The following is a 16,854-nucleotide window of genomic DNA, read 5'->3' as shown; positions in this document are numbered from 1 at the left end:
CGATCCTAATCTCAGCTTAAAATCGGGATGTTTCAAGAAACTCGTCTCACTTAAGAAACCGTTAAAAATAAACAGTTTGCTCAAAAAAAACAAAAAAAATCCTGAGCTTGTTGACACAACCATAAAACCACGGCTAACTCTGCTGTGACCAACAGAATTTCTGGATTTCCCTCTGGGGATTAATAAATCAGTCTAACAGTTGTGTGACTTTTCGGCTAAACTGTAGGCTGTGTTTAATCTAAGTAAATAGGAGACACGTATAAGAACAAATGTAAGTAGTAAAACATCTACTGTATGTAGTGTCACCATTTTGTCACACATGTAGACACTTGGGTAAATGTTGTTCATGTTGATTTCAGGCATCGTCAATCTTTCCAGAATGAATAATCAAGAAAATTCTACGTTTTTACCTTCGTTATGCTGCGTAGAAGTCATTTTTGAGTTCCCTCTCCTAGCCGTGGTTGTGCTGTTTTCATAAATGCCAAGGACTTTATATTGCTGATTAAAAGGATTCCACAACGAGTAAAAATGTGACAGAAAAAAAAAAAAGAAAAAAAACCTCCCTTCAATTGCTTGGAGTTCAGAGGGTTAAACACAGGAAAGACATTGTGCCTTTGGTTGATGAATGACACTCATACATGTAATGACAGTAAAACTTGATTGACTTTATAACAGCAAAACCCTGACAGTTTAATAAAATCAAAATGGGATTCAAAAGTGATTTTTTTTTCATCTCTCAGTTTTGATTTAATAATTCATCTTTCCAGTCAGTTTTAGATCTCGCTCACTCTTGCCTCCTCTCCTTCCCATCCTCATTTCTTCTTCTTCTTTTTTTTTAATGCCAAGCAGGCTAATGGTCTCTCGACCTTACCAAAAGAGTTCTCCATCATCTGTGGAATTGGTTTTCGAGCCACTGTCATCAGCGTTTTCCTGTCATCTTGTGAAAACAGCAGAATACTCGGCTCCCTCTCTGATCTCTTCCTACTCTAATTACACAACTGTGATTAAACAAGATTTTAGTGCCAAAGACTGTCATGCCTGCACAGTTTCCACGGGCCCTCGGTGAGATATTCAGGAACTTCTCTCAAAACGCTGATGCCGACAGAGACTTTGTTCACAGTCTAAAATATGTATTACCAGCCCTTGCTATGGTTACCTCCCAGATTAGATTTGGATGGAAATGGACACTTCCTCACCTTACATGTGTTTTCATGCATTATTTAAAAAGGATCCTGCAGGGATCCGGTTTCAGTCGCAGTGACATGAAGTGAGATATCATAAATGCAGGAAGCCAGGTGGGCAGACACGCACTCAGAGCAGTACACTCACCGTAACCTTGGTTAAACAAAAACGATAAATGTATTAATTACATTTAGCCATAGTGTAGAATTATAGTAAATCGCTTTTTTTTTTTTTCCCCCACTCAGGCATATTTAAGAGAAGCGGAATGAGCTTGTGTTGTGTTTTGTTTGTGCTTGTGTTTTTGCATGGCAAAGGTTGGAGGTGCTTTGGATTAACTACTGTTACAAAAAGAACCCTCCCCCCCTCGACACACATACGCACACAGATGCACCACACGCCCGTGTTTTACTTTTCTCTCGCAAAGGGGCAAATCCAGATTACAGAGCCTCTCTAAGTGAAGGAGATCAGAGGAGATTTGTGAAAGAGGGGGAAGGTGCTGCATTTTACTCGCAGTAAGATGCATATGGTTAGATTTCATGTTGTAATACAAACGGCCAAATGAAACAGGATTTCTGCATGAGGCATGCGTTTCACATATTTATGCTTTCCCCAACAGTAGTATTGATAACAGAGAATCATAGTCGCCTTGAGGGCAAACAGCACAAATGTTGCCGGTCTTATTCGTTGCACATTCTGCAGTGTCCGTGCATTGTGATTTTCAGCGTCCCGGAGTTACCGTGCAGACAGCAGGTCTGAGTGATCCCGAATCAAGAAGAGGGAGGCAGTGACAGTGAGCGCCACGGAGGCATCAAGGACATTTCAGAGGGAGTTGGGCAGCAGTTGCGTGGTGGCTCTGCTGCAAGCATGGGGCCTGGAGGATTAGTGTCCAATCAGAGTGGATTTGATGTTTACTGACAGCACATGGGACTTAGCAGAGAGAACGGTATTTCATTTGTTTTCAATGAAGCTGTGCGCCTTGCCTGGCCTCCCCTCCTCCCCTCGTGCTGTGAATCTGGCAAACTAAGATCTGAAACCTGTTGACGGCAGCACATCATCAACAGCTTCAGGTAGGTGTCTCTGAGGGCGGGGGCAATGGGTTTATAGGGTGGAATCAAAGTCATTACCATCATCATCAACATCATCATCATCATCACCACTATCACCAGATACGCTTGTATCTGGTTCACATGACGTCACAGTAGGAAGTGGAATTAAACAGGCTTTATTTAGATGTAATCCCTCATAGCAATCGGCAGAGCGAGTAAAATGTCCCAGAGAAGGGAGAGATAAACCCTATTGGATTAGTACAAGCCCCTGCCCATCCCAACCTATAACCCAACCTATCCTCTTCTTTCATTTTTTTTCTTTTTTTTTTTGTAAATGAATGTTTGTTGGCCGTGTCAAGCATGCACCCTGTTGCCGTTTCTTCCGTGGAATAACTGTGCTACCTCTGCAGTGTTTGTGTGGTTTGGTGTGATGTGGATGTGTTTGTGTGTGGTGTCCTCTTTCCTCACACACAACAAGCCAGCATGACCAGAGATTAATTATTCAAGGACTGCCAACCAAAACGGGAGTCACCCGATAGCGCGGACTTACAATATTACAACCTGATATCAGGTGAAACGGTAGACGGTGCTTCATCTTCTTTTCTGCTTGCTCTCCTCCTTCCTCTCTTCCTTCTGTTTTTTGACGCTACCGTACATGAAGACTTAAAAGAGGACTTTCAAACAAACTGTAAGGAGCTTAATTCTGTTTTGTGTTGTTGTTGTTTTGTCCTTAACGCTTTTTTAGGCTTTTTTCCCTTTTTTGCCAATGCTTGTCACCAACAAACAGTTGAATCTTGGACGCTCCCACAGTTGGGACACGTTAGGAGGGAATGAGGGTCAGTGGGAGAGGGCTGACAGTGTGTACGAGCAGCAGGCAAGAGTAGCAGGCCGGCGGAGCTCTCTGTCATACGGAGAGGGAGGAGGTTGGTACGAACCTCCACCAGGGGTGCGTCCCCCTGACCTGGATTTGAAACGCGACCCATATTCCTACCAAGACTCTCTCTACGGACAGGTTTACGCAGAGCGACACGACCCACGGGGGCTGAGGAAGGGCTCGGTGCCGGATCTAAACCACTACGAACGAGCGCCCATGGCTCACCGAGGATCCATTCCACCTCAGGATTACTACTCCCATGACCCGGCCATGACTCCTCGGCCACCTGAGGGCTTTTACCGATCTGAACACCAGCCGCCGCCGCCTCATCCTCATCCGCTCAGCAGGTCAGGCTCTCATTTTGGGATGGCACCAGGCGCTCGTGCTACATGGGATCAAAGTCAGGCGGGGAGGGCAGTACCTCCACCACCCTCATCGCCTCTACCTCCCCCTCCCCCTCCTCCAACCGCCCATGAGTTGAGTCGGGCTTACAGGGAACCTGGTGCTGTAAATGTTGCCAAGATGATGCAAGATGGCCAACAGCGAATCCCGTCCCGAGACCCATCTCCTTCCCACTATGGTATGGAGCACACATCTCCTCGGTATGCTAGTGAGCCTCCACCTCTGACCGGTCAGCCGGTCTATACTGATGTTAATGGCCGACCGCTTGATCCGCAGCAGCAGGCAGCTACCTGTCTAGTGGTAGATCCAGCCACTCAAGGCATGGTTATGAGGCAAGATACAGCCTCGCCGTACACCATTCAACAACAGCAGCAGTTGCAACAGCAACAGCAAATACAGCAGCAACAGTTACAGCAGCAGCAACAATTGCAACAACAGCAACAACTTCAACAACAACAGATACAACAGCAGCAACTCCAGCAGCAACAGTTACAACAGCAGCAGCTTCAGCAACAGCAAATACAACAGCAACAACTTCAGCAACAGCAATTACAACAGCAACAGCTTCAACAACAGCAGTTACAGCAACAGCAACTTCAGCAAGAACAGTTGCAGCTGCAACAGCAACAGCCCCTGCCACCTCCACCTACGATGCCCCTCTCCGACCCGAACGCTATGATGGCGGCTCCACTTCCTGCTCCACCTGCTCCGGTGCAGACAGCAGCAGTTGTCCCAGCTGCACCTGCACCTGTACCTGTACAGGCTGCCCCAACCACTGCCCCACCTCCCCCACCTACTCCACTTCCTGCTCCACTTCCTGCTCCTCCCCCAACTGCCCCACCGACGCCTTTGCCTGTTGACCCCAAGAAGACAGCCGATCCTGAGTTCCTTTCTCTGCTGCGAAATGAGGGCCTTTCTGAGAGCACCATCTCCTCCCTCATCCAGCAGGGTTTTGACTCAACTAGCATGCTGGCTGTAATGGAGGAGAACGATGTCCGCACCGTTGCCCCCAACCTTGGCCAGGCTCGGGTCCTGTCTCGCTTGGTCCACAACTGCAAGCGACCCATTGAGGCCACGCCAGCCCCCTCCCAACCCCAGACACCCATGCGAGGCCGCTCCAATAGCTTCAGCCACCGCTCGGACATTTACCACCAGCAGCACCACCACCATCCGCCACATCCTCCACAGGCTTTAGCTGTGGATCCCCAACTAATGCCCCCACCGACACCTGGGGCAATGCAAACCATCTCCCCACGGATGGGAGAAGTAATGAGTAGGAGGCCCAGCAGTGCCCCTTCTCAGCACCTCCTTGAAGCCTCTGGTGGCTACCCAGGCCAACCACCTCGTTCCCCAGGGCCGTACGCTGGAGCCATTATGCCTGTTCAGTCAAGACCAATGTCGGCCTACTCTTCTGGGATGGCGATGCCGGGGGTGCCTATGCAGGGTATGCAGATAATGCCCCAGCAGATGACTGGGTCAATGCCTGCAATACCGGGATCTATTCATTCCATGCCAGGTATGCCACAGCAGATGCCTGTATCCATGCCAGCTTTGCAGCAGCCGCCACAACAGGTACCGAAAGCATACTCTACCAATTACACAGTGCCCATGGAGCTGATGAAGAGGGACAGAAACTTACTGCCATTGTCGCCCATGCATAGCCCTCACCCTAGTCCTCAGCTGATGCGTAAGGGTGGGGGACCTGCATCAGACAATGCCCTCGTCCCTGTGGGAGCGCCTGTTCAAGGCCAAGGTGCCCTGGCTGTAAACCAGAAGCTAAGTCGGCGCACAGGTCCACCAGTCATCGTGTCCACTATGGCGTCTCCAGACACAAGTAAATGCTTTTTTCTTCTTCCATGCTTATCTGCTGTTTGATTTCTTGACTGATTTGGTCTTGCTTACTCTTGGCTGCTTCACATGCTTTTAATAGATAAGGAAGTTTATTTGTGCTTGAGCTCTTCATTTCTTGCCTGGTTTATGTAAGATAGCACTTTCCATTCCTCTCATTGCCTTCAATAGCTTCATGAAGCAGTCTTGCTGCATTAAGAATCATATCATGTTTTTACAATTTGGTTGACATTTTCCAAGAGCCATTCAGTGTAGTGAAAACAACTTGAGTCTTAGGTTGAATCCATTTCTTTGCGCCAAAGAAGGCACTGTGAATCTGTTCTCATCCTTTATGGTGATGAATCATTTGTATGTGAACACCATCTCTGTCAAATAAGGGCTTTTGTGTTTTGCTTTATACTCACATTCTGATCAGGAGTACATTGAAATCTGTGTAGCTCAGAATGCTTACTGGTATGTGATGCATGATACTTGACCTTAAGACAATCCAAACCCAGGGAGAATATTAATAGAGGACTTTCTGAATCGTTTAATCTTTCTAGTCAGTGCTGTCATTTGTTTGCTGTTCTGTGCTGGTGCTCATTATATCAACAGTAGATAAATGATGTGTCTTTTCTTCTTATCTAGGCCAGTCGAAATCCAAATGTTTCTGCCTATCTCCTTTCCAAAACCGTTGTTCAGATTTTGAATTAATACCATAGAAGGATAAGTTTTGCTTTAAACATTCTGGCAATCCATCCCCTGTCCTACTTTCGGGTTTTTTTTGCATTTGTTATGATCCTAAAATGATAGTCATATCTCGCTTTCTCGTCTGCTTATCTCTGAGCGAGCCAGATTTGTCAGAATTCCTTATGCTTTCTGTGAAGTCCTTTATTATTTCAGTAATCTCGTGCAGTTCTTTTGTCAGAATGAGATATCGCCCCATTAAATACAAAACAAAATGGCACTGACGAGAGGCAATATAAAAGATTTGGGAGGAACAGCTGTCAGCACCCTTTCTGATACGTTTTAAATTTTAACAACTGTGCACCGTCTTCATGTTACACTCTGTCATTCGCCGCATTCATGTGTGAACGCTCCACATTACGATTTCTCTGACTAGAAAAGTCAGATGTTGTGCACAGTAGTGTTAACTGTGTGGCAACAGGAGGTATCCAGGCGTGCATCTGTGTTATTTTTTGACGGCGTGCATCTGTGTACAGTATGTGTGATAGAGTTCGCCACAGCCTCCTTGCACGGATATGATTTCTCCTCATGCAGCTCTTGTCAGCTATACGTAATGTCCTTGGTAAGTAATTGGAGCAAAAGCGAAATTGCAGGCCATTATTTAAAATCACTTATATCTGCTGCAACTATATGGAATTCAGGAAGTTGCATAATGGTGATTGCAGCATTAGTCGTATGCGGCTCTTCAGCTGTGGTGTCATTGTAACTGCAGCTGTTTTTGATAAAGTCCTCTGCGCTCTGCCTTGCTCCATCTCCCCACAGCCCCTCAAGCTCCTGTTGTAGTAAACATAGATGTCTTCTTTCATTATGATAATAAGGGTGCTTCAGAGTAGCCTCGAAAAGCTTTATAGCCACCCGGGCCACACAGCATTCCTTTAGTCCTGCTGCTGTCAAGGTGTACCACCGACCTGCACGGAATAGCAATTAGCTTTGTCTAGTTCTTCTCCAACAGATCTGCTCCGAGGCTTTATTCGTCAAACTTTTCTTTATGGTAGCTTTTTTTTTTTTTTTCCTCCAGCTGAAATTTATTTAACACTGATTTGTGTTATTTTAACTCCAGATTAAAATTAAAGTCACTGCATCCTCATTGTGCAGTCACTCGCATTTATTTTGATACCCATATCAGATTAAAGCCTCAGTTCAGCACAATGAGAGCTGCTACCTAAATTCTGTTCTTTTCAATCCCATTGCCTGATAAAAGTCGATTCCAGACATTATGGGCAATAAAGGCTGATTTCTCCATCAACACCAGCTCACTAGAGGCTGACTAGCAGCATAACTGGACAGATAAAATCGAATTACAGTGCTGACGGCTGATGTGTGATTGTGTCATTTTCTCTGTGCAGGTTGTAATGAGAAGATAGAGAGAGGTTTAATCCTTCAGATCCTCCGTTTCCAGTGCTGCACTAATCCATAGATAGTCTCATTCTGCTAAGACCAGCCTCCTGGCTTCCTGTAAAAGACCGTACATAGTCAGTAGGTTGAAATGGACTTGACACTTCCAAGGTGGATCGGGAACAAATGATTTAACCGTGGCAGTTTTGTTGTCGCCTCTGCGATATTTCGGCCCAAGAGAGCAGATATTAAAAGATCTCCATTGCTTGGCTGTCAAAACAGGCTGCTGTTCTTTACACAAACTGACACACGCTTTGGAAAATGGATTTTTTTTTTCCGAGTCTGCCACACACACACATACATCACATTGTTAGTACACACACATTCAGCAGAGTAGACCTTATTTGCATGTGGCTGACATTTGTTGCTTTGGTAATTTCATCTGTTAATGGACACGTCCGCAAAGCTGCTCTGAAAGCATATTCCTAAATTGTATGTTGCTAGGCAACGTGGGTTTTGGTGGTAATCGTAGGCAGATTTGCTTCTGGTTAAAGGGTCGGTCCATTGTCAGAAAACACTGCAAATTTACTCCTTAGTTTTTTTTTTTATTTTACAAAATGGTTGGCTGAGCTAATACATTTAGAAGAAAAATATTTTTCATGTGGGTTAAATAGAGATTTGGAGGTTTTGGACACTTGTTTAGAAAAGTAGATGGCATTTCCAACTTACAAGATACAGCTTCTGTTGTCGATTAAATAGACGACACTGTAACAGCAGCAATAACACGTTTGCATTCTTCTAAATCTAATCATGCATGAGCTGACAGCCTCAGATAATTCATTAGGTACAGCAGTATGTTGCATCCACAACCCCAAAGACTTTTCCTTTGAATTAATAGCCCATGTGTAAATACAGATGGCATGCCCCCGCCCTCCTCACTATGTGATGCTTCGTGGAATACCCTTGAGCAGGACCCTGCCTTTATATGACTAACTGGGACTCACACCCCATCCCCCCACACTGGCACAGTCACCGTGTATGACATTGGAGGACTTCTTTACTTTCCACCCTGCAAAGTGTGTTTGCAGTTTGCGGACTCCCATCAGGCGACCTGGTCCCGGCTCGGGTCGGTTCTACTGCTCTGCGTGACACACTAGCCGCGATTGCCGTGATGGTGGGGGAGGGTCATGGCATATTAGTTCTGGAGATGGCAGATTATGTATTAGCGGGGTCCAGGTCAAAGCTACAGGCAGTTGTTACACTGAGTGAGGGATTAAGCAAGAGAGAGAGGGAGCGAAAGAGACACAGTCCTGCTACTGATAGATGATGATTGCTGGCTGCGCAGCGGGGAAGGGGAAACAGGGCGTTGACAGCTGTCAGTCAACCCTCCACGGTTAGCTGTCAAATCTCGCATCTTAACTTTGAGGGTCAAACATTGGCTCTAATCGGGGCTGACAGTCAAAGGTTGTTTTGGTTTTGTCGCTGGTCACTCCGGTCCTTGCACTCAGTGATTTTTATTCCTCAGTGCCGTGACCTTGAGTGATGTAGCCAGTGGATTAAACTGGGATGTTTTCAGAGCAACAAGGGATAGACATAGACATTATGTAAATTATGCCGTTGAATATTTCGTCCCGGCCATTTCAATATGTGAGATTCTGTTTTGACCTTCCTTCCTCCAAGTAAAAGTGCTATTAATTCTGTTCATAGGCAGCAGTAAGAGAGGGACTGTTGTAGCACTTTCATGGCAACTCAGTTGGTTTGGTTCAAGTTGTTTGATAAAAAGAGAAAAAAAAAATCAGAGGTACAATCGTGTGTAAGAAGAGACATGAACTTTAGAACTTGAGAACCGTTTTCACATTACTTTACTTTGCCTATTCTACAGATTTTAACCCTCTGACACCCAAAATTAGCTGGTAGGTTTGAAAGGCATGTCATTTTTTAGTTTTATTTTTTTAATCGCCAAAATCACATCATTAATCAGAACCAGAAGCTGTACAAACTTAAAGAATCTCTGGATTTTTGACTCTCCAGTGGTTCTTGAAGGACTCATCTGTGATTATGAACTCTCACTACTTCTAGCCATGATTATGGTGTCAGGACTTTATTTTGCAGTGAAAAATGAGAAACACAATGTCCAGAAACTTGTTGGGGTTCAGCGGTTTAGGAATGTCTAAAATGCAGCTGTCTTATATCGATTGTTTTGCAGCACAGCCGACCCAATGAGATGAAATTATTTTCATTTAAACCAACCATATTGGGACTCAAAAACACACGAAAACCAGAGGAAAACTGTTTGCTTTAAAACATCTGACCACACAAATTAAAACTTTATGATAGCTTAAAATTACACATACATTTGTCCTATAGCGTGTCAATTAAGACAAAGTCAGGCTTTCCAAGAATCTTCAGCTGTAAAAGCATGTGTGGTCGAGCTGAAGTATTGCTTTGTTTGTCTAATAACTATAAAGATTTAGTCGGATTCAAATTACACTGTATACAATAAAAAATTAATAACATGGGTCTGGATAGGTAGCTATTTATTCATTCCTGCCACAACAAGTGTAACCACAGTGGAAGACCACATCCCTGGCACGTGAAGGGAGTTCGTACCCCTTTAGCTGCACAGTTCGACCTTTTGTGGCCTCGTTAGTCATTTAAGTCTTCTTTAGGATGCCATTTTAAAAGTCCTGCAAGTGCTTAAATACGTATGTTTTAAATTTACAGTATCTGTTTTCCTACGTGGTGTAGGAAGTCTAAAAAAACATCTTAGGTTTGGCCATCACGGGTTGCATATATATATACATATATAGAAGAAAAAGTGTTTTTCCTGCGGATGGCGACGGTTTGTCAATGTCATTTTTGGCGTGGATCCTTGCCACTAAGAGGTATCTGTGATGCCCAAGTATTTTCTTATAAACTTCCAATTACTGAGCTAGAGAATGACAGTTTTTAGAAACCTGAGCGTTTGTTCGACTTCATTTCTGGAGTCTGGGTCAATTCGGGGTGATTTGAGCAACTCTGGCGCGGGATTTTGTAATGCATGGTCTTTCTTTTTGTGCCTCTTCCTGCCGCCTGCTCTCATAGCAACAGCAGCCTAAGCTTATGGGCATCGTAGTGTAAAGTACTCATAATCACAGTATTATATTGAAAAGTGCTGCATGTAAATATCCACCCATTGTCATACAAATATAAAGCAATCCAGTACACCGAAACCGCCAAGTAAAATTCATCAGCCCGACAAAAACCAACATGTTTGTAAGTTTCGTTTTGCGTTAGACTGCACACGTGTTCCTAATGAAGCGCCTGGTGAGTGTATGTTGTGCATAAAAGTGTGTTCAAAAGGGCATTTGCAGGTGGCAACGGTGGCGTCTGTCGAGGCCCGGCGTTTGCAGAGCTGCTCTCCCCACCAGATGTTCCTCTGAAGCACTGATTTCCTTTTCTCCTCACAAGAGAATAAAGTTTCTGGTGCTGGTATGCTTCACACCCTGCCTGGATTACATTTATACAATTCTTAAGTTGTCAGTTTCTCTTCATGTTCCCCCTCCGCCTCTTGTTTTTGTCTATGTTTAAATTGATCCCAGTTTTTCTTTGTCTCTTTTTTTCCCTCTCGTTTTTTTTTCGTAGGGAAAAAAGCAGTTAGAAGAGGTAATGGGAGAAATATGTTTCTAAACAAACGTCATACTCAGCTCAGCACATTCATTCATGACTGTGGTTGTGGTTTGCAGAGCCCGTCTGGGAGAAAATAAGGGGAAACGAGTAAAGTGAAGATGGGAGGTGGCTGAACCCGAGCAAAGACAGCAGAACAGGGGGAGAAGATTGAGCAAGAAAGGCCGAGGAGAGGAGTTAAATGCAGAGAAGGCTGCTTTAGATTAGACGGCGCAACACTGACTGCTTGAGAGGCACCGATAGAATCTGGGAAATTGGTGGAGGAGTGTAAATGGGAGATTATATAAATGGAAACTCTGTCATGCCATCTTAGAGCGAGCGAGGACGGGGGGGGAGCAAAGCAGGAGGAGGAAGACACCTCGGATCCGTGCGGAGCTGGGTGGCATCTCAGCCGCACAGATGCATGTCAGACCGTGTCATACTTGCAAATTACACATGAAAGAGGAGATAATTAGAGGTATTATATGAACAGAGCTTGAGTCAGCACTCCGGGCCAACGCTGTCTTTTTTTGTGGCCTATTGAAGCAAGTGATGCAAAAACTTGGCCCTAAATGTGTTGGAAAATTGGGGGAAAAAGTCACAAATTTCGCAAGTGTTCAAGGCTAGTTTTAGAGAAGAGGAAGACATGACAGCCCTGAACATATGATTGATTTCAAATTAAAAGCACGATTTGAAATGAAGGTGGCACCGACCATGTTAGATATACATGAAGCAGCCTGCCTGATGGAGGGTTGGTATTTTATTATTACTTTATTTAATTCAGAATGTGCAATACTGAGCCATGAATAACCACAACTGTTGTCTTTTAATTTTCTGGCTTAAGGGTTGTACCCAGAGATTAGTAGCAATGTGGAAACCAGACGCAATGGAATGTCAATGATATTTGGAGTCATGTAAGGAAATCAGACAAAATAACTGTTGGCTGTGAGAGTGAGTCAGTTCTGAGTTACACTAGGCCTGGACAATAAAACGATAGCACCAGAAAAACCATTAGAATCAATAAAATGTTTAATAATTTCACTTAAATGTAGTTATTGCAAATGGCATGAAAACAAACACCAAGCATGTGTCTCTTTACGTTGCTCTCCTCTGTGGCTTCAGTGCAGGTCTCCTGAGGTTGCGGTAGTCTGTGACTGCCTTGGTCTCTCCTCGCCCCTCTTCCTGCAGGCTTTGTGAAGGTTGAAGCCGACAGAAACCAGCGACTGATCTTGCCGGACAGGCTTCTTATTAAATAAACACCCATGAGCCTGTTATCCACCTAAACTACGCACTGTCGCTGGCCTGCTCCAAGGCCTGACAGGCTTATCGTCAGGATGTGCACATGGAGGCCAGCGTAGGTCTCCGTCCACCTTCAGCCTGGTCACTGTGCAGGCAATCAGTTCAGGGTTTTACTTGCTTTCTTTATTTAGAGATCATTCCTTTACCCTGAGTAATTTTTGTTTATTTTTGAAAGCTCATTTCTCTCTCTGTGTTTGTCATTGTTGTATTAACATTAAAATAATTAGTGCACAATTCAAATTAAGCCAGCTTGATTCCAAATATACCTTTTCTCCCTTTGTTTTCAGTAAAACTAGGTCCATAATAATACACCAATAATTATAATCCTGACTATAATGTAAACATTTTGCATGATACTTTTTCCAGCTGTATCACTTGGCACTAAGTTTGACGTAACAAAACTGAGGCGACTACCAGTTGCAGCGAAGGGTATCCTTGATTGACATATTAAAAAGCAAATCAGAATTTTTCAATTGAACTCACAATTAGGAAATCAAAAATGGGAAATAAGACATATCATATCACTTTGCTAGTTCAGGGTGACAAACTTGAAAATGGAACAAAAATGGAACTAGCAAATTCGTTGCATACACACCATCAGTCAACACAGACACAAACCCTTAAAGAACATTTCAAACACTGGCTACAACCAGCACCAGCCAACACCAACACAGATTTCAAACTAGCACAGACCAGCTGGCTACCTACATAATCTAGGTTTTCATTTTTGGAGTTATTGGCATGTGAAAAGTTAGTTTTGTGGGTTAGCTAGCAATCTAGTGACCAATGCTACTGCTGTCACACAGTGACACAGTTTCAGAGTTTCATCGTTTGTTCCTCAGGTTGAGCAGTCAGGATTTTATTCTACTGTTCCTAAACAACTCATCTGTTCACTCACAGCCTATTAACGTACATTGTGTGAACTAAATTGAATATATGATTGAATTGTATTTCATTTACATCCCTGCCTACTCTCTCTGTGCATTTTTTTTTTATTATTAGGTATCTCATAGAAACGTCTGACGCCGGGCGAATGTAGCGGCGTAGAGCTCACACAGAGAGACAGCACAGGTGCCATCAAAAGAATCTGGACCTTGAAAAGCAAAGTCTGACCTTTCTGGCTTTTTTTTTGCTCCATCATTTCAGAGAGGCAGGAGTTGATTAACAACCGGTTGTTGAAGCAGAGGCAAGGGAAGGACAGACAGCGGAGGTCAGATGCTCAAACATTGGCAGCTCAGAGAAAGAGGGAAAAAAGAAAGCAATGAAATGCGAAGCTCCTACTTTTCTCATCAAAAGGCCTGCTAACTTCTCTCCTCGTTCGTGTTTCTTACTCCCACCCTCCTAATTTTCTTTTCTCCTCTTTCCCCCCTCCTCCTCCTCCTTTCGTCCCCTCTCCTCTCCTCCTCAGTGACCAGCGAGTCACCCTGAATTATTCATTTTGAGAAAATGAAAATCTTCATGGGTGTTGAGCCGGAATGGAGGAGACGAAAGGCTGACCACGTTCATGCGTGTGTGCATATGTGTGTGGCCAAGCGTCGCCAAACTTAACACGTTCGCTCGGCAGTGTTTTAACAAAATCGAAGGGCAGATATGTTTAGAGGTGCCGATGAATCTCATTGAAAATGTTATACACTCCTCAGTCGGCATGTCGGGATCACAGGAGGGCTTTAAATGGGATTGTGCAGCCATGACTGCGTTTTTTTTCAATCCGAAATTTTATATTATGTGTTTCAAATATTTGGCCAAGAGACACATGATTGAGTCGGTAACAGTTAAATCAGATATGTGCGTATTTGTTCTCCGTTTCATTTTTCATGGATGCCGGTTCACACTCTGTTTATCTAAGCCTGCTGCACACATGAGGGGTGTAATAAGCAACGCCTTCCTCCATTCATCCTCACACACACACACACACACTTCCTCGCTCTTTACATCTCTTTCCCTTTCCAATAAGGCCAGTTGGCTTCGAGTCACAGAGAAAAGGAAAAAGGTGGAGGAGGAGGAGGAGGACGGCGTTTTTTTAGAGGTGCAGCGATGCACAGACGGAGTATGAATGAGAATTTATGTGCTGAAATCGGCCGTGTGAAAAAAAAAAATCAACATCTGTTGTCCACCTGCAGCTGTGCCATTTCTCTTTATCCCTTTTTTTTTTTTTCTTCCCCCCTCTCTCGCTGTCCCTCCTCTCCTCTCACTCGTCTCCCCAGAATCTCGTTTGTGCTTCAGTCATTTGGCAACGGCGCGGCATGTAGATCACAGGAGGCAGATGGGATGGCGAATTTTAGAGGTCAAATTATACAGTAGGCCTCTCTCACTCCGGCGCTCTCTTTTCATGAATGAGGCTTTTTTACTCCGGGGCTGGTTTGCGGGCTCTGGTTACATGTTGTAACCAAACCTCCTCAATGAAGCCCTTTAAACTCACCACACTCCTGCTGAACTTACACTAAATACATGCCGTGCACTACAATGTGTACGCTACAAACAACCATGCAGGGTGTGCACTGGCTTTTTGTCCTTTATTGGGTGAAAAGTGTCCGGTGTTGCCTTGCTGTGACTTGTCGGTGGTGCAACAATAGATTTTCTATTAGTGTAAAAGCAGAGACAAGCAGCAAATCTCCGCAGTGTGAGTGATTAAAAAACAAAAACGAATTGATTATTTGTGTTGATCAACTAATCAGTTAGTCTGCTTTAGATTTCCGCACTAATTTACATCCACCGGCGTCGGCTGTAACAAATTACTGTAATCTCATTACATTCGTCTGTAATGCGTTAACGTCACACATTACTGCTCTTAACTTCAGTAATCACATTACGAGTACAAATCAAGTGCAGATACATGCTTTCTTTCTGAGGCCGTGTATTCATGCGGCTTTCTTTCAGCGGTATCTTTTCATAGCGAGTGTGAAAGAAAGATCTCGTGCATGTCGTCCTTATCAGGGGAGGAATTTGTGCTCGTATGTGAGATTTTATTGGTATTTGTAGGGAATAATGCTAACGTACTGTAACAAAAAAGTGTAGGAAGTTAGAAAAGTAGTGCTTTACTTTTAAAAAAAAGTTCACAACTGACTCCCAACACATGTTTTCTGCACTTGTTGAGCACTTTGCATCCGTGGCACTGTGTGTTTGTATGGTTTTGTATCAACTAAAGCTAAATAAATACTTTATTTTTGTGGCCAATATCAGTTTTTTTTGCATTAACGTAAGCATTTCTGGTAAATCTGAATATAGAGAATGCTTTATATCTTTTATTTAAAGGCATTAGTGATCATAATGGGTACATACAATCGCTCAGAGTCCCCTTTAACTCAAAACGGTGTATTTTTTTTTTGTTCATTGTTCCTTATCGGGGATGTTTGACCTTCACCGTGCACAATGATGCAGAGTTTGACTCTAGAAAGCTGTTTTCACATTCATCTGCAGAAGTGGGAAAGTTTTTTTTGTGTGGTGTCTGTGCTCGCTTTAAACCTCAGTGAGCTCTCAGTGAATGAAAAGGAGCCGATGTTATGTAAGTGTAGCGGGTTTAAGACTGTTAAAAAGAAGGAAAAAAATCCGACATAAATTATTATATGTATTTTTAGAATTTATAAAGCATGTCCAGAAGAGAAAGATAGAGGTCAGATCTCCCTAGAAAAGCAGCGCTATAAATTATTTATGCACTCAGTGTACGTTTAATCTTACTGTGTCTTTATCAGATGATCTCAGCTGCATCTATTGATTAAGTATTTCCTTTATTAATTGATTTTTCAATTAGAAACAAACTGGAGAAGCTTGACCCCGTCGCAAATTTCCGTTTAAATCTTCTGAACGCACGCTCCTCTCCTACAAAAGCGTTGTTGTGTCTGCGACCGGTTGACCTGCGCGCCCCCCCCGGACAGACTTCTTAACCTTGATTACCAGAATCCCTTTAAAGGAAAAGTGGCTCGGCGGTGGCTCGGCGCGGTAGTAAACATGCTAATCTTCTACTCCCCCGTGCTTGAGTTTAAATCTCAGGATCAGATAGACTCTGGGAAGGATTTACCTAAGTGTTGCCATAAGTTCACATGTAGGAACTCCGCTGTGCCTCGCACACAGTCACCACTGTGCCCAACACACTCCCCCGGCCCTCCAGAGGGCTCAGTAGCAGGTGTGTTTGTCTGGAAACTTAGATTTTTTCTTGCATCGGGGAGGGAATCAGTTGTGCAGGATCCTCTGTTGTTGTTGTTGTTTGTGCAAAGCATCATTGTGTGGTCCTCTCACTGAATCCATCTTCTCCTGTCGAAGCCTAGAAATGACACTTAGTGGCTTGTTGTCCATTTTAAACAGCGAGGAGGGAGAGAGACGAATTAACACACAAAAAAACATCAGAGTGGAGGAGAGTTTGTGAGCTGGGAGGGAGTGAGAGTGAAAAAAAAAAAAAAAACGAGGGGGGGAAAAGGGCTGGCACTCTTAAAGGACTGTGAAGGCCAGATCACAAATAATAAAACAGAAAGGCAGAGGGGGGAGGAGGAGGAGGAGGAGGGA

General features: G+C 44.0%; 1 protein-coding gene across 2 annotated transcripts in view; it reads left to right on the top strand.

The window, feature by feature from the left end:
* The first annotated feature begins 2,994 nt into the window (after window positions 1–2,994).
* LOC103375130 (C-terminal-binding protein 2) overlaps window positions 2,995–16,854 on the top strand; it is a 40,928-nt gene continuing 27,068 nt past the window's right edge. The window contains exons 1-2 of one of the 2 annotated variants that reach the window (XM_008305336.1): window positions 2,995–3,828; window positions 10,401–10,416. In XM_008305336.1, the coding sequence (XP_008303558.1) occupies window positions 2,995–3,828; window positions 10,401–10,416 (850 nt within the window). Of the gene's footprint in view, window positions 5,339–10,400; window positions 10,417–16,854 lie in introns of both variants that reach the window. The other variant, XM_008305335.1, reaches the window with a different exon arrangement.

The sequence above is a fragment of the Stegastes partitus genome, unplaced genomic scaffold (assembly GCF_000690725.1).
Source record: "Stegastes partitus isolate 25-593 unplaced genomic scaffold, Stegastes_partitus-1.0.2 Scaffold2478, whole genome shotgun sequence".
Classification (NCBI taxonomy): domain Eukaryota; kingdom Metazoa; phylum Chordata; class Actinopteri; family Pomacentridae; genus Stegastes; species Stegastes partitus.
Note: the sequence above shows the minus strand (reverse complement) of the source record. Positions and strands in the feature narration are given on the sequence as shown.